The sequence below is a fragment of the Artemia sp. Qi Xiang Cuo genome, chromosome 19 (assembly GCF_049724085.1).
Source record: "Artemia sp. Qi Xiang Cuo chromosome 19, ASM4972408v1, whole genome shotgun sequence".
Taxonomy (NCBI): domain Eukaryota; kingdom Metazoa; phylum Arthropoda; class Branchiopoda; order Anostraca; family Artemiidae; genus Artemia; species Artemia sp. Qi Xiang Cuo.
The window spans coordinates 32,048,788-32,068,257 of NC_142812.1; the positions used below are offsets into that span (position 1 = coordinate 32,048,788).

At 37.8% G+C, this 19,470-nt stretch overlaps 1 protein-coding gene across 1 annotated transcript in view; it reads right to left on the reverse strand.

Moving 5' to 3' along the window:
• LOC148940735 (DNA-directed RNA polymerase II subunit RPB9-like) overlaps positions 1 to 19,470 on the reverse strand; it is a 37,259-nt gene continuing 17,789 nt past the window's right edge. Inside the window, exons 3-5 of the mRNA XM_089105652.1 lie at positions 16,893 to 16,966; positions 9,010 to 9,115; positions 1 to 178 (exon numbers count right to left, since the gene is read on the reverse strand). Coding sequence (XP_088961778.1) covers positions 95 to 178; positions 9,010 to 9,115; positions 16,893 to 16,966 — 264 coding nt within the window. The 3' untranslated portion in view covers positions 1 to 94. The remainder of the gene's footprint in view (positions 179 to 9,009; positions 9,116 to 16,892; positions 16,967 to 19,470) is intronic.

The following is a 19,470-nucleotide window of genomic DNA, read 5'->3' on the forward strand; positions in this document are numbered from 1 at the left end:
TAATTGAAAAGTAATTTACTTTAGAAAAATTAGAGATGCATAATACTAAAAGATACGTTCAGTATTAATCCAAGGGTAGTTTGAGCTTCATGTTTTACTCAGTAAATCTATGGCAGCAGTTGACATTAGTGCACACGTAGTAAAGCCTCATTTCGTCTTCAGCTCTCCTTGAAATTGCCTAAAAGAAATATAATAAGACAGAAATATTGATAATAAAATTTTATAAGCGACCCTTGAAAAGTTGTTGGAGAAGTATATTCGTGTTCTACGCCCAAGGATGAATTGCACAGATCAAATCATTCGTCTTTGTTATCTTTTAAAGCTGTGGACTCTTAAAGCCTATTTTCATGTGTGTTTGGACATCCATTTCCTCGGATCATCGTTTCGGACCAATCAGTGCAGCTTATAAACATTCCCTCTTCAATTCTGATTATTAGATAATTATTATACCTAGACATTGATGTCTAGCTAAGCATGCACATGAATTAAACCTTACGCACCTAAACAATTAATTATAAATCTAGTTTTACCAGAGAATGATTTCTCTTTCTTTCTTTTATATTTTTCATTGGTTTTAGATGGAACTGGTAATCATTTTAAAACTGTGTTGCTAAATTATTACTAAATGGTTCACATTTACTAAAACAGAGTAATTTATAATAACTGTGTTACAAATTTCGTTGTTGCAAAGTAGATTCCCAACAGTAAAACTGGGAGAGAAAGAGGGGCCTTCTTTTTATAGAACAAATGAATATATGTCTTGAATTGTATACTGTTTAAAACATATTGGCTTCAAAAGATAAATATTTGAATAACCCATTACCGGTCAAGTATTTATTACCAACAGAATAGCAAATATACATGCACTTTAATTCTACTCAATTACGAATATACGAACTTCTGTCTTTATTAAGAAATATGTTTTGTCAAGTAATCAATCCCATATGTCTCCTCCTGAGGGTAGTCAGCTTGTCCCCTTGACAAACTGTGACACACAAATAGAAAACTCCTCAGGAGGAAGTGATTGGATGTACTTTATGGAAACTAGTCCGTGGTGCCTGGCCAAACTTATAGATTTTACCAGAGATATAAGGACAGGCCCTACCGTTATAGAAGATTAAATGAAATCATCAGGACTTGTAAGTTAAGCTCGTTTCACAACGTCGTCAACTTTCACTTTCACTTGGTTATGATGCTGCCCCTGACCAATACACTAGTTTAATAGCCTCGTGTTCAATATAGCTTACTGCAATCGATTGTTAACTAATTTTCGTCAACATATACTGAAGGATGTAACTGATACTGACAGCCAACGGAAACAATTCCCTTTGGAAGAGAATGGTTTGATTGGCTGTCAGTGACGAAGGTCAGTAGAAATCGGTCGCAATGAGCTATAGGCTGCTGAAAACGGAACAAGTCAAGATATGTTAAAAACTTTGATGGTAAGGTTACAAACAAAAGGAAGAAAAGTCTCACCTCCCACAAATTATTCAATCAATTACCTTTTACATACCTTTAACCCAAAATATTATCTAATTCCAAAACTTACAAAATGTTGGATTCTCGGTTATTGGCAATAAAAATTTCATAGATCATGATGACTTTATTTCTGGCGTTGTTTATAATTTTTGCATTTAGAAATATCTTTGTTGAATAAAAATTATTAATTTTCTATCTTCATACTAATGGCAATCATTGAGCTTAGTAAACCTTTATCCTTAAGTATGCAGCTTTCTTGAAGTAGCATCTTTACTTCAGTACTCTCATGTATAAACCCAGGCTAATCTTGTTGGCTAAGAAACGGGGAAGGTAAGTTTAATTCACCGCTATATTGTTTGTGCCTCTTCCGCTCTTGAATCATCCAACTACAGTTGAATACACATTTTTCAGGGTTTCCCCAGCTGCCGGTGCCGAATTCGTTAAAAAAAACGACCAAAGTTCAATTTTTTAAATTTTACGTTAAGCAGTAACTCTTGGATCAGGATTGAGTAGCGTCTGAAAGGTGCCTTTGAGACTTGAAATTATTTTGCTATTTATTAATTGCTCGAAAGCGATTTTTACTATACAATTGACTTTTGTTAACTTTTCAGATTTGAAAAATGACCTCAGATTATGGGATCGAAATTTCTATTCAAGTTTCAGCTGTATTTTTTTTTTTTTTTTTAGCAAAAAGGAGCCTCATTACGCCAATCAAAACGCAGGCAAATTTTAGACAACCTAACTTTCGATAAAAAATATTACTTAGCTGATTATTGCCTTACTAGGGTATATAACAGTGCCTCAATATATCGCCGCTGTTACACCTAAAGGTCGTATCTGACATTTTATCACGTCTGAGGCAATTACCATAAACCATTTGCCAAGCTGTTCTCACAGAGGGGATCAGCATGATAATGCAAAAGAGGAGGATCGAAGTGTTATTGAATTTGCGTCGCCCTACCGATTCTCAATTTAAATGCACCTGAGCAAGCGAATCTTGGCTATTATTTCAGAAGTTAGAGAAAGAAAGATATGACCTTTAGGCATAACAGCGACGATATCATCCACGCGAACCAATTGACTCAGAATTCCAACCCCAACCAACGAGATCAGCATTACTTGCGACAGGTTTTGAACCCCCCCCCCCCCACTTCATCGTTCTACATAAATCAGAGCCATCTCTACGTGTATCTGTTTCAAACCCAGAAGAGTTTAGGTTTTGTCTAATTGACAATTTTCACAACATCCAAAAAAAGCTCCCAATTCAACAAGAAATACGACAAACTAAACTGCGTATTAAGTAAACTCTGAAACGAGGGGCTAATAACTGACCGTCGCAGGTGTCCCTTCGTGCCTCCGGCACACCTGAAACAGCGTGTTAATGGAAGCGAAGGAACACAGTTTTATCTTTGGCTTATCGATAGCGTAGAGCACGTTTTTTACGACGGCAAACTTTCGCCTCTTGAGAGGTTATCTTTACTTGGTCGTGTTGTTTACTGCGTTCGACATTGGAGATCCTGGGTCCTAAAAAGTGGACATTATACTTTGAACGAAAATTTTAGTACCACAAACCTTTACCATTGCCTAGAGATAAATATGCATTCCCTAGTGCTTCTCATTCGTCGATTCAAACGGCTTGGGCTCGAACGTCTTTTCAAACTCTCCGACATGAATAGCCAACCGTGTGAAGATTTTTTTAGGAAGATGCGGTCTCAAACCAGCACTTATAGTACTGTAATAAACTTTTCGTTCCTCCAACTTCTACATCGAATTCGTCGATATGAAAGTATAACGGATTTTGAAGCTCAATATTCTAATGAAGAGTTGGCCTTGCCCAAGGCCAAGCGAGTTAGATCCATTGGTGTTGTGTCCGTCAGTTCCGAGTTTTTTGGCCGGGGACGACGAAATCAACCTCGAGCTAGGGTGAGCTCGTATTGAAAGCCAGCGACTAATGAAAGCCTTGATACCCGACAACGTACTTTCTGCTTTCGGTCATCAAGTACCGAATTTCGTCTTTCTGTACTTCACGACAGTGACTCAGACGATGACACAGAGGAAAATACTCTGTCCGATAAGCAGGAAAAGGCTTCCGCGACTGACACTGAATCGGGCTCGGAAAGTGACGGCATCTTCGAAGATTTGCCAGTGATTGCTCACTGTGTGAAACACCAAGTTGAGAAAAATTGGGTTAGTGAGCCAGTGACGAACATGAAGAATTCTAGGTTTTGTCCTGTCAAGACTTCTGACGGCTCCATAACACCAATAAAAAATCCACGCTGTTGTGGCTTCTGAAGGAAATCTCTGAGAAGCTGAGTAGTGACCGATTGAAACGGGTGATGTTCCAGGACTGACGAGTAGGACTACGTGAGTCGCCATAAACCAATGCAGAGGTCAGTGTGAAATCGGAATGGCGTATCGGTGAATGTTACGTTTACAGAGCGGTTGGCAAGGGAAAGAGAGTATTAGTTGGGTGGGTCATACAGTTTGGCTACTTGTATGAGCTATGAGCTACTCTGTTGACACGCAGAATATGGCGATGCCGTTCCCTGACGACATAGGAATTCTGTGCCAGGGGTTCCGGTTGAATGCTGATCTCACATTAACTGCCACATTGGTAGACCGGGGTTACTGTGACTCCAGCCTGCATATCATGCATTCAGCAGAACCCGTTTCTATGGAAATCGGCACCAACATTGTCTTTGGCTTTGACTCAGACGTCTTCACAAAGCTGAATTCATTTATCCAGAAGAAAGGGTTCCACCTTTTTTTATCTCTCGTTAGTATCGCAATCATCATGTTAAAAATGGCACCTAAACCCAAAACTGACCTCAAAACCATAACCACCACCATCGCCATGTTCTGTGTGTCAACAGAAGGAGTTTTGTTTAACATTTTTCACAGGTAGTTATTTATTTTCCCTCCCCTCCTCCTCTCCACTCGGTGATATTTTAATACAAAAACATGTAAATCTTACAACTTTATACATTATCATATCACCTAAACTTCAAAAAAAAAAAAATTATTATTATATACCAGTCAATGTATTAGTGGATATGAAGGCACACTACCATTTAACTTTTTTCTTGCCAAATATCTATCGCTCCCCCCGTTCCAGGGTGTCCTTCCCCCTCTAGGAGACGCTTTTCCGGTGGCATTTTTACTTCAATTTCTTAAAATTCATATCCTTCAATTTTCACTAGTACGAATTCGAATTTTAAAGGTGGTCTTCCAAAAGGCTTACTCTTATAACTTTAAAATTCTTTAACACAAAAAAAAACTATTTGCTCTCCCGTAGTCTGGGCGTCCACCTTACAAAAGAATCGCATGCTTGCGTTGGCACTTTTTTCCTTCTTTTTTTTCAGCTCTTTTTATTGATAACCTTAATCAACAAAAAAAAAACAAAATACAACAGACCCATCAACAAAACCAAACATGACCTTAATACCGACGTGCATGAGGGCACAGAACTGAACAGAATCTTGAACCAGGTCTCCTACGGAGGAGGAGGCCACCCACGGCGGGGATGATCCTTCCAGCTCAAGTGCGTGTGCCCCTCGTCCCCCATTCGCTTGAGTTCTTGATATAATTTTATGAGTCTCGAATGCATTCCGAGATCTAGAGCAGCGGAAGCGATGAATACCATCGGAAAACTTATTATGCTCAGTAGAAGACTTAGTGTTTATACTTGTGCTAACTGAGCTTAGTTTGATTTACTGAAGCTCATTTGTCCAGTTTCTTAGGGTTGTCATTTGAGCTGTGATTATCGAGATGATTACTGAAACGTACCAAAAAATATCTGAGAAACTAGTTATTTTTTTTAGTTGGTTGCTTTACTTAGTGCCTTTTACTAATAACTCGGTAGTAACAGTTTTTCTGACTGTTGCTTTACAGTTTTCTCTTCAAATACCCAAAGGCCTGGGTTTAATACCAAGAAAGTTGGATTCTAAGAACATTCGGGAAAAAGGGATCTGTGTTTCTTCCGGATTCTTTCGTGTCAAAGTAGCAGATTCCTTTTTTTTTTTAGTACAATTAAGAATCCGAGATCCAAGCGTGCGTCTTGGCACAGCCACTAAACAGAAAAGCAGATATGATAAAAGGGAAAGGGACGTGTGAAGACGGGATAAAAGGCAACTTTTATCGCTGGCCAAGCCATATTGAATAGGGCTGCGAAGCGTGACGTCAATTCTTGGCCGGGAAATTCAAATAACGATGAAACGTGGATGCGTAGACACGTTTTTTCGGAACTTTGGCGAATTGTTTTGGCCTAAAATATTTGTCGTAGATCCTACTAATCCACCAGAACGTTTTCACGTCGAAATAATACTAGGAATATTGACAATCAGTTGTTAGTTACAACTAGAAACCACGTTTCACGGTACTTTGAATTTCGCACCTTGCTTTTTATGTCATCACCACGCAGCCCTACGTTGTATAACTTAAAAACCGTGTTCCGGGATTTTTTTTTTGAAATTTCGGGATTTTTTTTTAAAGAAAAATCGGAATTTTATTTTTGAGCTGGTGGCAACGCTGTGAAATAGAAGAAGAAGAAGAAGGCAACGCTGCATGTGTAATAGGAAAAAGTGACACCATCAGTGCCATCGTAGGGTTACTTAGTTTTTGCATGGATATCAACAACTTGCAGTCCTCCGTTCTTCTTCTTTAGGTACATATCAGTTGTTTTCAGTCTTGGGGGTTCTTTTCCTTGCCAAATAAACCCTTAAATGATTTTTTTCAAGTTTTAAAAGATCGCTTTTGAAGGTGCTGAAATATTCGACAGATACCGAATAACAGGCAAGCTGTATATATTTACATATTGCGCCCTTTGGAATATGCCTCCGGAGGCATGCCTCCGGCGTGCCTCATGCCTCCAGGTGTCCCTCAAAATGCCCAGTATTAACCCCTCGCTCTGAAACTGAAAAAAATATGAACTAAACTCCATTAGATCCTTCAATTACAATAACCAGAGCAGATAAGAACAATTCATTAGTTGCCATGGATAAGACAGATTATTAAAACAAATTCAATCACTGAGGTGGTCAATGATTGAGGTGGAAAAAATGTAAAAGTTCACTTCTCAGGTTGGTCAGAAACAATTTACGATTCTACCCAATACCCGGTAAGGTGATGGTGTTTCAACCTAGGGTAAAACATGGGGAATCCAGCCTTCGAAGGACCCACTAATTGCATATGATATGCATTTATAATCATCGCCTTCTACTCACAAATGGCAATACAAACAGAATTCGAGAAACAAGCTATTTAAAAAAATAGTTCTACAAGGAACAATACAATTTCATTTGTACAATTCAAAATTTGCCCTTTGACACTTTCATTTAAAGATCCACAGTCTCATTTCCGTTTCCCTGCTTTCCACCATCCGGAATAGAAGTGACATGTTTTCATTTACTGTACTTATTAATCACATTAGCCATAAGAGGCACTCAAGTCAGCTCAGTTTAGCATTACATTTTCGGAAAAAAAATTGTCTTCCCTTTAATTAGAACTTTGACCAAAAAAGACGTTTTTATTTATTCGTTTATTAATCGAATCACCTCGCTTTTTTGTTTTAGTTCTGTCATAATTCTGTAATAAAGAATGAAAAATCTGTTGGAAGTTGCTTTTTGATAAGGCCGACAAGAACATTTGAATTTTTTTTTTTGCGCTCAGTCTTTGGAAAAGCTTGGCACAGGAATTTGCACTTTGAAACTTTCATTTAAAGATCCACAGTCTCATTTGATATACCAGCTTAAAAATGATAAGTCTAGGCTTAAAATTATCGAATTTTATATATAAGATGAATATAAGTCAAGAATTAGGGTAATGTAACCAAAGCTCGACATGTACTTTTGTATTTCATTTTACTAACTATTTAAAAGATATTCTCCAGATTATTACGTCAATTTAAAGATTACATAAAATTTAAATAATTTATTATTTGGCCTTTTTAATCTTTCGAGAATAATTCACTTGTAGGCTATAAAAAAATTGGATAAAGGAGAGAAATGAATTCCAAACATGAACCAAAACTTACTACAAGTGAAAATAATATCTGAACTCACAAATGTATGTAGTGTGGCAATTTATGCTCATATTTAAATCACTGACGGATATATACCTAACATTATGTTTCTATTGGCATTACTTTATTTGTATCCTACTTATGTTATACCAGGTAAATACATTGAAGTGATTAGTTCTATGTACAAGAACAGCATTGCTGCGGTTAGGATAGCAAAAGAGGTTGGTAGCTGGTTTTGTATTGAATCAGGAGTTAAGCAGGGTTGCGTTCTATCCCTGTTTATTTGTATCATTTTGATGGAATTTCTTCTAAGGAACAGGTCAAATGTTATGGGAGGGCATGGAATCAAATAGGAAGATAAAATTATCTTAACTTAGATTATGCAAATGATTTGAGTGTCCTCTAGATGAGAGTCAGCAAAATGAATGATATTTCAGAGGTTTTACGAGTTCGGGGGTGCAATAATAGATTTGAAAGTTAATGCTAAGAAGAAAAGTTGTTTAGACTAGGAATAACTGTAACTGAAGAGATGACATTAAGTAAACAGAAGATCGATCAAGTGAATAGCTTTACTTACCTAGGCAGTATTATTAGCAAAGATGGTGGGTGCAGCTAACAAGTTAAAAGTAGAATAGCTAAGGCACAGGGTGTTTTTTTTTTTTGCAGTTGAAAAAAGCTCGGAAAAATAGAAAGATAATGCCAGGAACCAAGATTAGAATACCGGAGTCTACAGTGATGACAGTGGTCAAGTATGATTCTAAGCGGTGGGCGCTTCGGAAGACAGAGCAGGAGTTGTTCGATGATTTCCAGATGAATTGTCTATGGATAGTCATGATTACCCATTTGACTGACAGAATTTCAAACCGTAAGCAGTACGGAAAATTTCATTCTATCCTGCTTTCTTGGGCTATAATTAGACAAAAGTTGAGATGGCTAGGACACGTTTCTCGTATGGAGGATGACATATTACCAGAGACTGACTATTTCGCCCATCCATCTAGGGCCAGACAAAAAATAGGTCGTCCCCGATTGGGATGGGAAAAGGTCGTAAGAAAGGATTTTAAAGAAATTGAAAATTTTTAGGATGGTGCAAAGAGGGAAGTTTCCAATAGATTGGGACGGAAAAGGAGCATAGGCAGCTGTGTTGGCCTCAGGTGGTTTGGTGCTGCAGTCAGAAGCTAGTAGTAGTACAAATAGTATAAGCATCCTTTATTGAGAGTCTAGATTTTTCTCTTGTCGAAATTCCTTTTAAGTTTCTTCAATCATCCTCGTTTTCCTTGAAACACTAGATGGCAACGGAGCTTTTAAAGCAGGAATCGTTGCAGCTCTGAGTATTGTTGTTTATATACACCTTGCTGTAAATTTACATGAGCATGCAAAGAAGGTAAAAGGCTTCAAGGACAAAGAAGTACTAAAAATATTAGAATATAACAATATTTGTTCGATCAGTGGCATTTCTTAATATGAGTATACTAGTTGACACCTTAAAATTATCTTGTAAGATCACTTACTTGAAAAAAAACTGTTTCTCTGTGACCACACTTCGGGCAGGAATGCTCGGAAGACCGTGGCAATGTTGGGTCTGCTATTACGTCAGTCACAATTTGAGTAAGTTCACTGAGAAGAAATGAATACAATGAATGAGCGGGAGAAGAATAAGTTGATATAGGCTACACGTTCACTTCTAGAGCTTAGAATGGATCCGAAATCGCACTACTTTCACTCTTATTTACTGTAAACTGTGAATCTAAGGCTAGTGTAGTTTGGAATATTTGTGATCTAAGATGTCTGGTATCTGTAAAGCCTTTCACTACAAATTTATCACCGAATACCAGACACCAGCAAAATTAGTAGGCTTGAGGTTTACGGTTTCAGGCAATCAGACACGTCACCAGTCTTAGTAAATACGCCCAAGGTAATTCGAAGAATCTTAATCACGCAACCGTGATTTTTCTCTACCTCAAAGCCCCTGATCTTTCTACCTACCTTATCATGTTCTTACACATACCCTGGGGAAAGGTCTTTAAGTTACAAAATTTAACAACTGTTTACGTATAGTATTTGTCATTAGGACATCTTTAGGGGGGGGGCTCATATTTTTGTTAATCTTCGTAAGAAACGCAACCGTAAACATGCAACCGTGATCTGTCTCTACCTTAAAACTACCCCCCCCCCCTCCTTGACGAAAATAAAAAATAATTAATCTTTTTTTTTAATAAATATTTTTATTTAAAAAAAATAATAATAATCAACTAGTCACTAGTAAAAAAATAATTTGGCGTGTGAAATCAATTGCAATTTTTCCGTTAGGCTATATTAGTAAAAAGTTTTGTAAGATTCAGCAATGAAACGTTCCATAATGGAGCCAGAAACTTGTTACTCTTTTCAAATATCATCGAATAAAGCCGCCCCCGGTAGTTGGACCACTTACTACGGCAAGCAAGCGGAGAGCAATGTCGAAGTAATACCTGAACTGGCTCCCATTGCTTTCATGGAGGTAGCGAGTCGGTGATTAAATAAAAACCTAGATATTTACCATAGACTCCGACTTGGAGACGCTTAGCGGTTTCAGAATATATGATCCCTGGATCTCCAACATCACGATGAGCAAAGGGCTTACTACGTGAAACTGATACAAGTAGGCAAAAAAATATTAGATAATTTACCACAATTGTCCTGACCTTCCAAAGTCATAATCTAGGCCGGGCAGAACTTGTTGCTCCCCTAATATTCAGCTGGTAGTGTCTCTACCTCTGCTCTGAGTATCATGAAAACCGGATACGATGCTGAAAATGGATTAGGCCAATCGATCCAGAACGCTCGATCAATCCTAACGCATTGCAGCGTACTAAGAGGAGACGTGAATATGTGTCTGACAAAAGATGTCGCATAAATCTAGTGAGGTTAGTTAGGTTATGTTTAAGAATAATCATTTAAGATGGAAAAACCTACAACAGAAACTGTTTGTAAAAAATCGGATCTATCTCAAAGCGTCATTATCCTTTCCAATTCATATTAATAGGGGGGCATGTTTGCATTTTCTGCATGTAAAACTGCTTTATAGTATGTTTTTTATTCCTCTCGCTTGCATAGAATCCCCAAATAAAAGCATCAGACAAGAAATGTCGTATCTCTATAATTCGGGCACGACAAGCTAATTTACACATATGATAAATCATCCAAGTTATATTAGAATAAAATAACTCTTAATCGATTAAGAGTCTCATTGCACAACTGAAATATTATTGTTTTTAAATTGAAATGGCGAAGACCTATGAACCTGAATACAAAAATTTACCTCCTTGAGACATTTTTTCTGTAGCACCTTTTTTCAGAACTTTTTTTTTATCATACCAAACAAAAAAAATTTCTAAATCAGTTCAGAAATAATCTGGGGAGCAGCATTGGTTTGGAGGAAATAAGAAACAAACAAATAAAATTTTTCCAAAATTATTCATCCCCTCTGCTTAAATGTTTTGCTTAATACTATTACTCAACATAATGATGAGCTAAACCAACAAAATTTCAACACAGATACAAAGTTTGCTGGGGTAACTCAAAACTGAGAAATCGAAAATTTCTCAATAACCAATCCTTCAAAATCAAGGGCCAATTCAGGGTGTAAGAAAGCCATTGGGCTTCAATAGGTACTTACTTGTTATCAGTAACTTATTCTCATTCAATTTTAATCATTCCTTGTGAGTGTGAACATCTGTGGATAAAACATAATTACTTATGTTTAATACTGTCTAATTAATTTCATACTTTAGAAACAAGCTCAGAATCGGTGACAACAAAATATTATAAAAAATTTGCTACAAAACTAGTGAACACACTTGCTTGAGAATCACGCCCGGGTATACTATTTAAGAAAGGGAATTCAAAAAGTTGACAAATACTCATTATGGCTTTTAATTATCAATGTTTAACTTTCAGAAATAAGGATTATGAGATGAAAACGTAAAAACAGGTAAAACCTTTAGTAAAGACAGAGGACTTTGATAAAGACAAAACATTTTTTGTTTCCAAATCATAGGCAGCGCGCTAGCGCTGCCTAAGTAAAGAACGTTGTGGGCACAATGTGTTTTTTCTCCACCCGGGCACTTCGTATCGAAGGAGTTGTCGTAGAAAGTTTGAAAGGGGTTCATTCAATTGGGAATGGGAGTGGCTTGTGCCCTTGTTAATAGCCGAAAGGGATTGGAGGGCAACTAGCTCTCCCCCACGCCCCCCATTCCGCAATAACATCCCAAAAAAATTTTGAGATATCCATTTTGTTCAGCGTGGTTAATTTTCAGATAGAAAATATTTTTTAAGAGGACACTCCCCCACAACCCTCAAGGCAAGGGTTTTAAGTTATGCCCTGGGGGCATAAAGGTTTTTATAGAAGGCATTGTCGTAGAAACTTCAAAACAGGCTCATTCGATTGGAATTCAAAGAGCTAGTGCCCTTTTTAATAGTTGAAAGTGATTGGAGGGTAAGTAGCCCTCCCCCACGCTCAGGAGCCCCCCAAACAAATCCAATCAAAATATTGACAAAGCCATTTGTTAAGCCCAATTGATTTCGAAATAGAAATTATATGTTTTAGAAGGACACTCTCCCAAAACCCTCGTGGCAAGGGTTTTAAGTTTTACCCTGGGGGCATTTAAGGTTTTTATAGAATGCGTTGTCGTAGAAACTTCAAAACAGGCTCATTCGATTGGAAATTCAAAGGGCTAGTACCCTTTTTAATATTCAAAAGTGATTGGGGGGCAACTAGCCCCCCCCCCACGCCCCTCATTTCCCTCAAAACATCCCATAAAAACTCTGATATAGCCAATTTATTAAGCAGAGTTGATTTTCAGAGATAAAAAATGTTTTTAATGAGGACACTCCCCCACATCCCACTGTGCAAAGGTTTTGAGTTACGCCCTGGGGCATTTAAAGTTTTTATAGGAGTCTGTGTACTAGAAACTTCAAACTCTTTCGATTGGAAATTCGAAGGGCTAGTACCCTTTTTAATAGTCAAAAGTAATTGGAGGACAACTCGCCCCCCCCCCCACGCCCAACATTTCCCCAAACACATCCAATAAAAATTTTGAGATAACCATTTTGTTCAGCGTAGTTGATTTCCGGAGAGAAAATATGTTTTTGAGGAGGACACTCCCCCACAACCCTCAGGGCAAGGGTTTTAAGTTATGCCCTGGGGGCATATAAGGTTTTTGTAGAAGGCGTTAGAAACTTCAAAACAGGCTCATTCGATTGGAAATTCAAAGGGCTAGTGCCCTTTGTAATAGTCGAAAGGGATTGGAGGGCAACAAGCCCCACTCCCCACCCCCATCATTCCCCCAAATACATCCAAACAAAATTTTGATGATAGCCATTTTGTTCAGCGTAGTTGATTTCCACTTAGAAAATATGTTTTTGAGGAGGACACTCCCCAAACAACCGTCAGGGCAAGGGTTTTAAGTTATGCCCAGGGGACATATACGTTTTTATAGCAGGCATTGTCATAGAAACTTCAAAACAGGCTCATTCGATTGGAAATTCAAAGGGCTAGTACCCTTTTTAATAGTCAAAAGTGATTAGAGGGCAACTAGCCCTCCCCCACGCCAATCATTCCCCCTAACACATCCCATCACAATTTTGAGATAGCCATTTTGTTCAGCGTAGTTGATTTCCAAAAAGAAAATATGTTTTTGAGGAGGACACTCCCCCACAACCCTCAGGGCAAGGGTTTTAAGCTATGGCCTGAAGGCATATAAAGTTTTTATAGAACGCGTTGTCGTAGAGACTTCAAAAAGGGCTCATTTGATTGAAAATTGAAATGGCTAGTACCCTTTTTAATAGTCGAAAGTAATTGGAAGGCAACTAACACCCCTTCCACGCCCACTATTTCCCCAAACACATCCAATCAAAATTTTGAGATAGCCATTCTGTTCCAAGCAGTTAAAAGTTCAGGAAATTATACCTTTGAGCAGGACACTGCCCCCACAGTCTTCGGGGTAAGGGTTATAATTTATGCCCTGGAGGTATATAAGTTTTTATTGAAATCTTTGTCGTAGAAACTTGAAAAAGGAGTTCATTCGATTGGAAATTCAAAGGTCTAGTGCCCTTTTCAATAGTCGAAAGTGATTTGAGGGCAACTAGCCCCCCTCTCCCACCCACCTTTTCCCCAAACACATCCAATCAAAATTTTTAGATAGCCGTTTTATTCAATGTTTTGGATTTCCAGATAGAAATTATATTTTTGAGGAGGACACTCCCTCACAGCCCTCCGGGCAAGGGTTGTAAGTTAAAGCCTGGGGGCATATAAGGCTTTTACTGAACGCGTCGTCGCAGAAACTTCAAAATGACTCATTAGATTGGAAATTGAAATGGCTAGTGCCCTTTTTAATAGTCGAAAGTGATTAGAAGGCAACAAACACCCCTTCCACGTCCACCATTTCCCCAAACATATCCGATCAAAATTTCTTGATAGCAATTTTTGTTCCACGAAGTTTAAAGTTCAGGAAATTATACCTTTGAGCAGGACACTCTCCCCACAGTCTTCAGGGCAAGGGTTAAAAGTTATGTCCTGAGGTCATATAATGTTTTTATAGAAATGGGTAATTCATCCCCTTTTCATGGCTACCATATTCCCAAATACATCGGCTAAAAATTTTAAGATATCTGTTATGTTCAAAACTGTCGACCCTTCTTGAAATTAGGTCTTTTAGGATAAAAAATCCATCAGAGCTTTCAGTGCAAGGGTTGTAATTTGTGCCCTGGGGGCATGTAAGGTTTATATAGAAAGTTGCTGTAGTAATTTCAAAAGGGGCTCATTTGACTGGAAATTGAAATTGCCCTTTTTAATAGTCGAAAGTGAGTGGAGAATAATTAACCCCCCTCTCAAGCCCTCCATGTCCCCAAACACATTCAATCAAAGCTTAGAGATAGCCATTTTGTTCAACGTAGTTGAAAGTTTTGGAAATTATGTAGTTAAGAATGACCAGCCCCCGAGAGTCCCCAGGGCAAAGGTTGTAAGTTATGCCCAGGGGGCATATAAGGTTTTTAATCATAGATTTGTCATAAAAATCTAAAAAAGGGCTCATTCAGTTGGAAATTGAAAGGGTGAGCACCTTTAATAATGGTTGAAAGTTATTGAAGGGTACCTAAACCCCCTCTGACACCAACCATTTAGTCATACATATTTAATGACCAAGCCCAAAGGGCTTTTGTGTTCAACTTAGTAGAAAGATTTATAAATTAGGTCTTTGAGGATGACAAACCCCCCACCCAGCCCTCAGGGCGAGGGTGGTAAGTTATCCCCTGGGGGCATATAAGGTTTTTATTGAAAACGTTGTCGTAGAAACTTCAAAAGGGCTCATTTGATTGGAAATTGAAAGGGCTAGTGCCTTTTTTAATAGTTGAAAGTCATCGGAGAAAGACTAACGCCCCTCTTACGCCCACCATTTTCCCAGACACATCCAATCAAAATTTTGAGATAGCCATTTTGTGTAACGTAGTTCAAAGTTCTGGAAATTAGGTCTTATAGGATGACAACCACCCTCACAGCCCTTAGGGTAAGAGTTGTCATTTATGCCCTGGGGCCATATAAGGTGTTTAGTGTTGTCGTAGAAACTCGAAAAAGGCTCATTCGATTGGAATTCGAAAGGCCTAGTGCCTTTTTTAATAGTCGAAAGTAATTGAAAGGTTTGACATTTTTATAGTAAAGATCGATGTGGATATAATGAATTATTTTTTTGTTATTGTTGTTGTTTAGACCAGGGCACTTTGTATCAAAGGAGTTGTCGTAGGAACTTCGAAAAGGGCTCATTCGAATGAAAATAGAAAGGTCTGATGCCCTTTTAAATAGTCGAAAGTGATCGGAGGGCAACTAACCCCCCTCTAAAGCCCACTCTCCCGTTTGCCTTTATTTTTAAAAAGTAAATGTTGTCTTTAAATTAAATCAAAACGCACTGTGTTAATGCTAATTCCCAATAAGGTATCTCAGTAGTATCCCAAGAACGACTGAGGGTATTATGTTCAAACTTTTGGGGCTGCTTCTGCTCTTAAAATTTAACCAAATCAAAATAGCCTAAGTGTAAATAGCGTAAATGTATTTGCACTTTACTGAAAAAAATACAAATGAATGTGCATTGTCAGTTTAATATACATTTACTGATATTTAGTAATCAAAATCTTAATATTATTTGATTTATTAAAGTTATAAAAGAAAAAACATTTATATTTTTTCAGTAAAGTGCAAATTATGTTCTGGCCTTGGGAAGGCATAGGGGTTTTGATCCCAACTTATGTTAATTTCTGCTCGTTTTTAGTTTGACTCGGTTTTTTATTGTAATTTCAGCTCGTTTTGGGTTTCATTTATTTATCGATGCTGATTTGTGGTAGTTTCACGCTTGGTAGATTATTTGATTTTATTTTTGCTCATTTTTTTTTTAATGGAGTTCTTTACTTTTCTTTAAAAAACTTATTTTGTGGAAAAAGTTTTTTTTTAATTAATACTGATAAAAGTCAAAATATTTCGGCTTCGCATACAGAAGCTACAAAAAATAGGGGGAAAAATTATTTTAAAAAGTGTCAAATTCTTGAACAAAATATAAAAAGATGAAAACAAACAGACAAATGAACGGTCTAAAAAAAAAAAAAAAGGGAATTCACATATGGAAAATACAGTTGTTGCTTCTAAAACAAATTTGGCATGACGTTTTAGTTTGATCGTCATATCGGATTTGTCTTAAAAACAGCAGCTGTAGTTCAGCTTAACAATTGTGAGTCTTTCGTTTTTCTTCAGCACTTGTGTGTTTTCTCATCTTTTATATGTTGTGTACTAGTATGGATCAATTTGTTTAGTCATATTTGTTTTTGTTTTCCCAATGATAAAGGCTTCAGGATATGAAGCCAAAATATTCAGACTTTTGTTAGTTTGGCATAAGAAAAAGTTTCTTATCTTAATTCAGTTTTACTCAGAATTATATTTTTGTTTCATGTAACAGATTACATCAAAAACTAAAGCTCCGGGCAAAACAACAAGGGCTTTGTACTTAAAAAAAAAAGAAAAAAAAATCTACTATTGATTCATCTTAGCTGTTTGACCCGTTGAAAAGCCAAAAGTAAGCACATAAACGGAGAAACTTGAACTATGCAAATTCTGATATGTATGTACCATTTACACGATGGAAAAAAACATCATCAGTTCTTTAGTACGTAACTAAGTGCTTTAGACATAGGACGGGCTTTAGCCAATTTTAACTTTATCACATTTAAAAACATAAATCCAATCAGAGATGGCCCAACTAGCTCTTAAAATAAGAATCGAGTACTTCAAGGCTACAATCTAAAAAAGGATGTAATCTTTGGACTTATGAATGGCCCATTCTATAATTAGTCTTATACTTTAAAAAGAGTCACTTACTCAACCTCGTGCATAATTTTGTTGACGTAAATGCAGTTGTTGTCAGCTAACTGTCTGAAGTCACAATTACGGCACTATAATTAAATAAGAAAAAATGAGGTACCACTACTAATAGCCCAATTCTCCAATAAGTGTAAGCACATTACAGAGGAGCATTTGGGCTCCATAAAGTAGAGGGAGATTCCACTTTTAGTAAAACACAAACTGCCAACTCATGGCCGAAAGATTCTTTTTAAGGAGAAGTAGAAAAAGAAAGGAAATACATTTGGGAGGGGGTATATTAACTCTTCATGGCAAACTTAATGGATATAAATAAACTTTGAACACGAAACACTTTATATCAGTACCCCAAGTTGGATTTTCCACCAGCAATAATTTTTTAGTGAACATAGTTTCAGAGGCAACGCTATAGCGTTGCCTATAGTAAAGGCCAGACGGCTCCAGTGTTTTATATTTATTTATTTATCATTTTTTTCCCCAGAGGCACTTCATATGGAAGGGGTCGTCGTAGAAACTTCAAAGGCGGCTCATTCGATTGGAAATCAAGAGTTCTAGTGCTCTTTTTAAGTGTGAAAAGTGATTGAAACGCAACCAACACCCCTTCCACGCCCACCAGTTCCCCAAACACATCCAATCAAAATTTTGAGATAGCCATTTTGTTCAGCGTAGTTGATTTCCACATAGAAATTTTGTTTTTGAGGAGGACACTCCCCTACAGCCCTCAGGGCAAGGGTTATAAGTTGTGCCGTGGAGGTATATAATGTTTTTATAGAAAGCTTTGTCGTAGAAACTTAAAAAAGGACTCATTCGATTGGAAATTCAAAGGGCTAGTGCCCTTTTTAATAGTCGAAAGTGATTGGAGGGCAACGAATCCCCCTCACACGCCCACCTTTCCCTCAAAGACATCCAGTCAAAAGACTGGATGTGTTTGCCCCACCTTTCGCCCCCAGAGCCCTCAGGGCAAGGGTTGTAAGTTATGTCCTGGGGAAATATAAGTTATTTTTTTTATAGAAAGCAATGTCGTAGAAACTTCAAAAAGGGCTCATTCGATTGAAAATTTATATGGCTAGTGCGTTTTTTAATGTTCAAAGGTGATTGGAAGGCAACTAACACCCCTTCCATGTCCACCATTTACCCAAACACATCCAATCAAAATTTGAGAGAGCTACTTTGTTCAATGCAGATGAAAATTCCGGAAATTATATCTATGAGCAGGACATTCCCCCCGCAGCCTTCAGGGCAAGGGTTATAAGTTATACCCTGGGGACATATATCGTTTTTAAGGAGGGAATACTCTTTTAAACTTCAGAGGGCTCATTTGATTGGAAATTGAAAGTTCTAGTTCACTTTTTAACGTCAAAAGATATCGGAGGGTAACCACCCCCCCCCCCCTGCTCTTTTTTCCCAAATGCATCCAATAAAAAATTTGACATAGCTATTTTGTTGAAAATAGTTCAAAGATCATAAAACAAAAACGTCGGTGTCGTACACAAACCCCAGCGCCCGGGGGCAGGCGTTGTAAGTTATGCCCTGAGGGAATATATGGTGTATATGGAAGGGATGCTCGTAAAAACTTCAGAAGGACTCATTTGACTGGAAATTGAAAGTTCTAGTTCAGTTTTTGAGAGTCAAAAGAGATTGGTGGGCAACTAGCCCCCCCCAAGCCCCTTTTTCCCGAATGCATCCAATACAAAATATTAGTTAACCATTAAGTTAAAAATTGTTCAGAAGTCAGATAACAAAAACTCAGGTTTCGACACAACGCCCCGCGGCCCGAGGGCAGGCGTTGTATGTTATGCCCTGGGGCATATATGGTTCGTATGAGAGGGATGCTCGTATAAACTTCAGATGGGGCTCATTTGACTGGAATTAAAAGTTCGAGTTCGCTTTTTATCATTCGAAAGAGATACGTGGGCAACTAGCCCCCCCCCCCCCCACACCATCTTTTTCCAAACTCATCTGAGGGAAATCCTGAGATAGAAATTTTGTTACAAAAAATAGATCAAAGGTCTGATAAAAAAAAATCTGGTGTCAACACAACCCCCCAGGGCCCGGGGGAAGGCGTTCTTAGTTATTCCCTAAGTGCATGTATGGTTCTTATGAAAGGGATGCTCGTGTAAACTTCATAGAGGGCTTATTTGATTGAAAATTGAAAGTTCTAGTCCACTTTTTAAGAGTCAAGAGATTTAAGGGCAACTAGCCCCCCCCCACGCCCCTTTTCCCTCAAACCTATCCGCTACAAATTTTGGGAAAGCCAGTTTTTTTAAAAATTGTTCAAAAATTAGATAACAAAACTTACGGTGTCAACACAACCCTCCAGGGCCCGAGGAATAGGCATTGTAAGTGTTGTCCTGGGGGCATATATGGTTCTTATGAAAGGGATGCTCATATAAACTTCAGAGAGGGCTCATTTGATTCAAAATTGAAAGTTCTAGTTCACTCTTTAAGAGTGAAAAACTACCCGAGGGCAACTAGCCCCCTCCCTCAACACACCCTTTTTCCCCCAAGCCTATCCGACAAAAATTTTTAAATAACCATTTCATTATAAATTGTTCAAAGGTCAGATAAGAAAAACTCC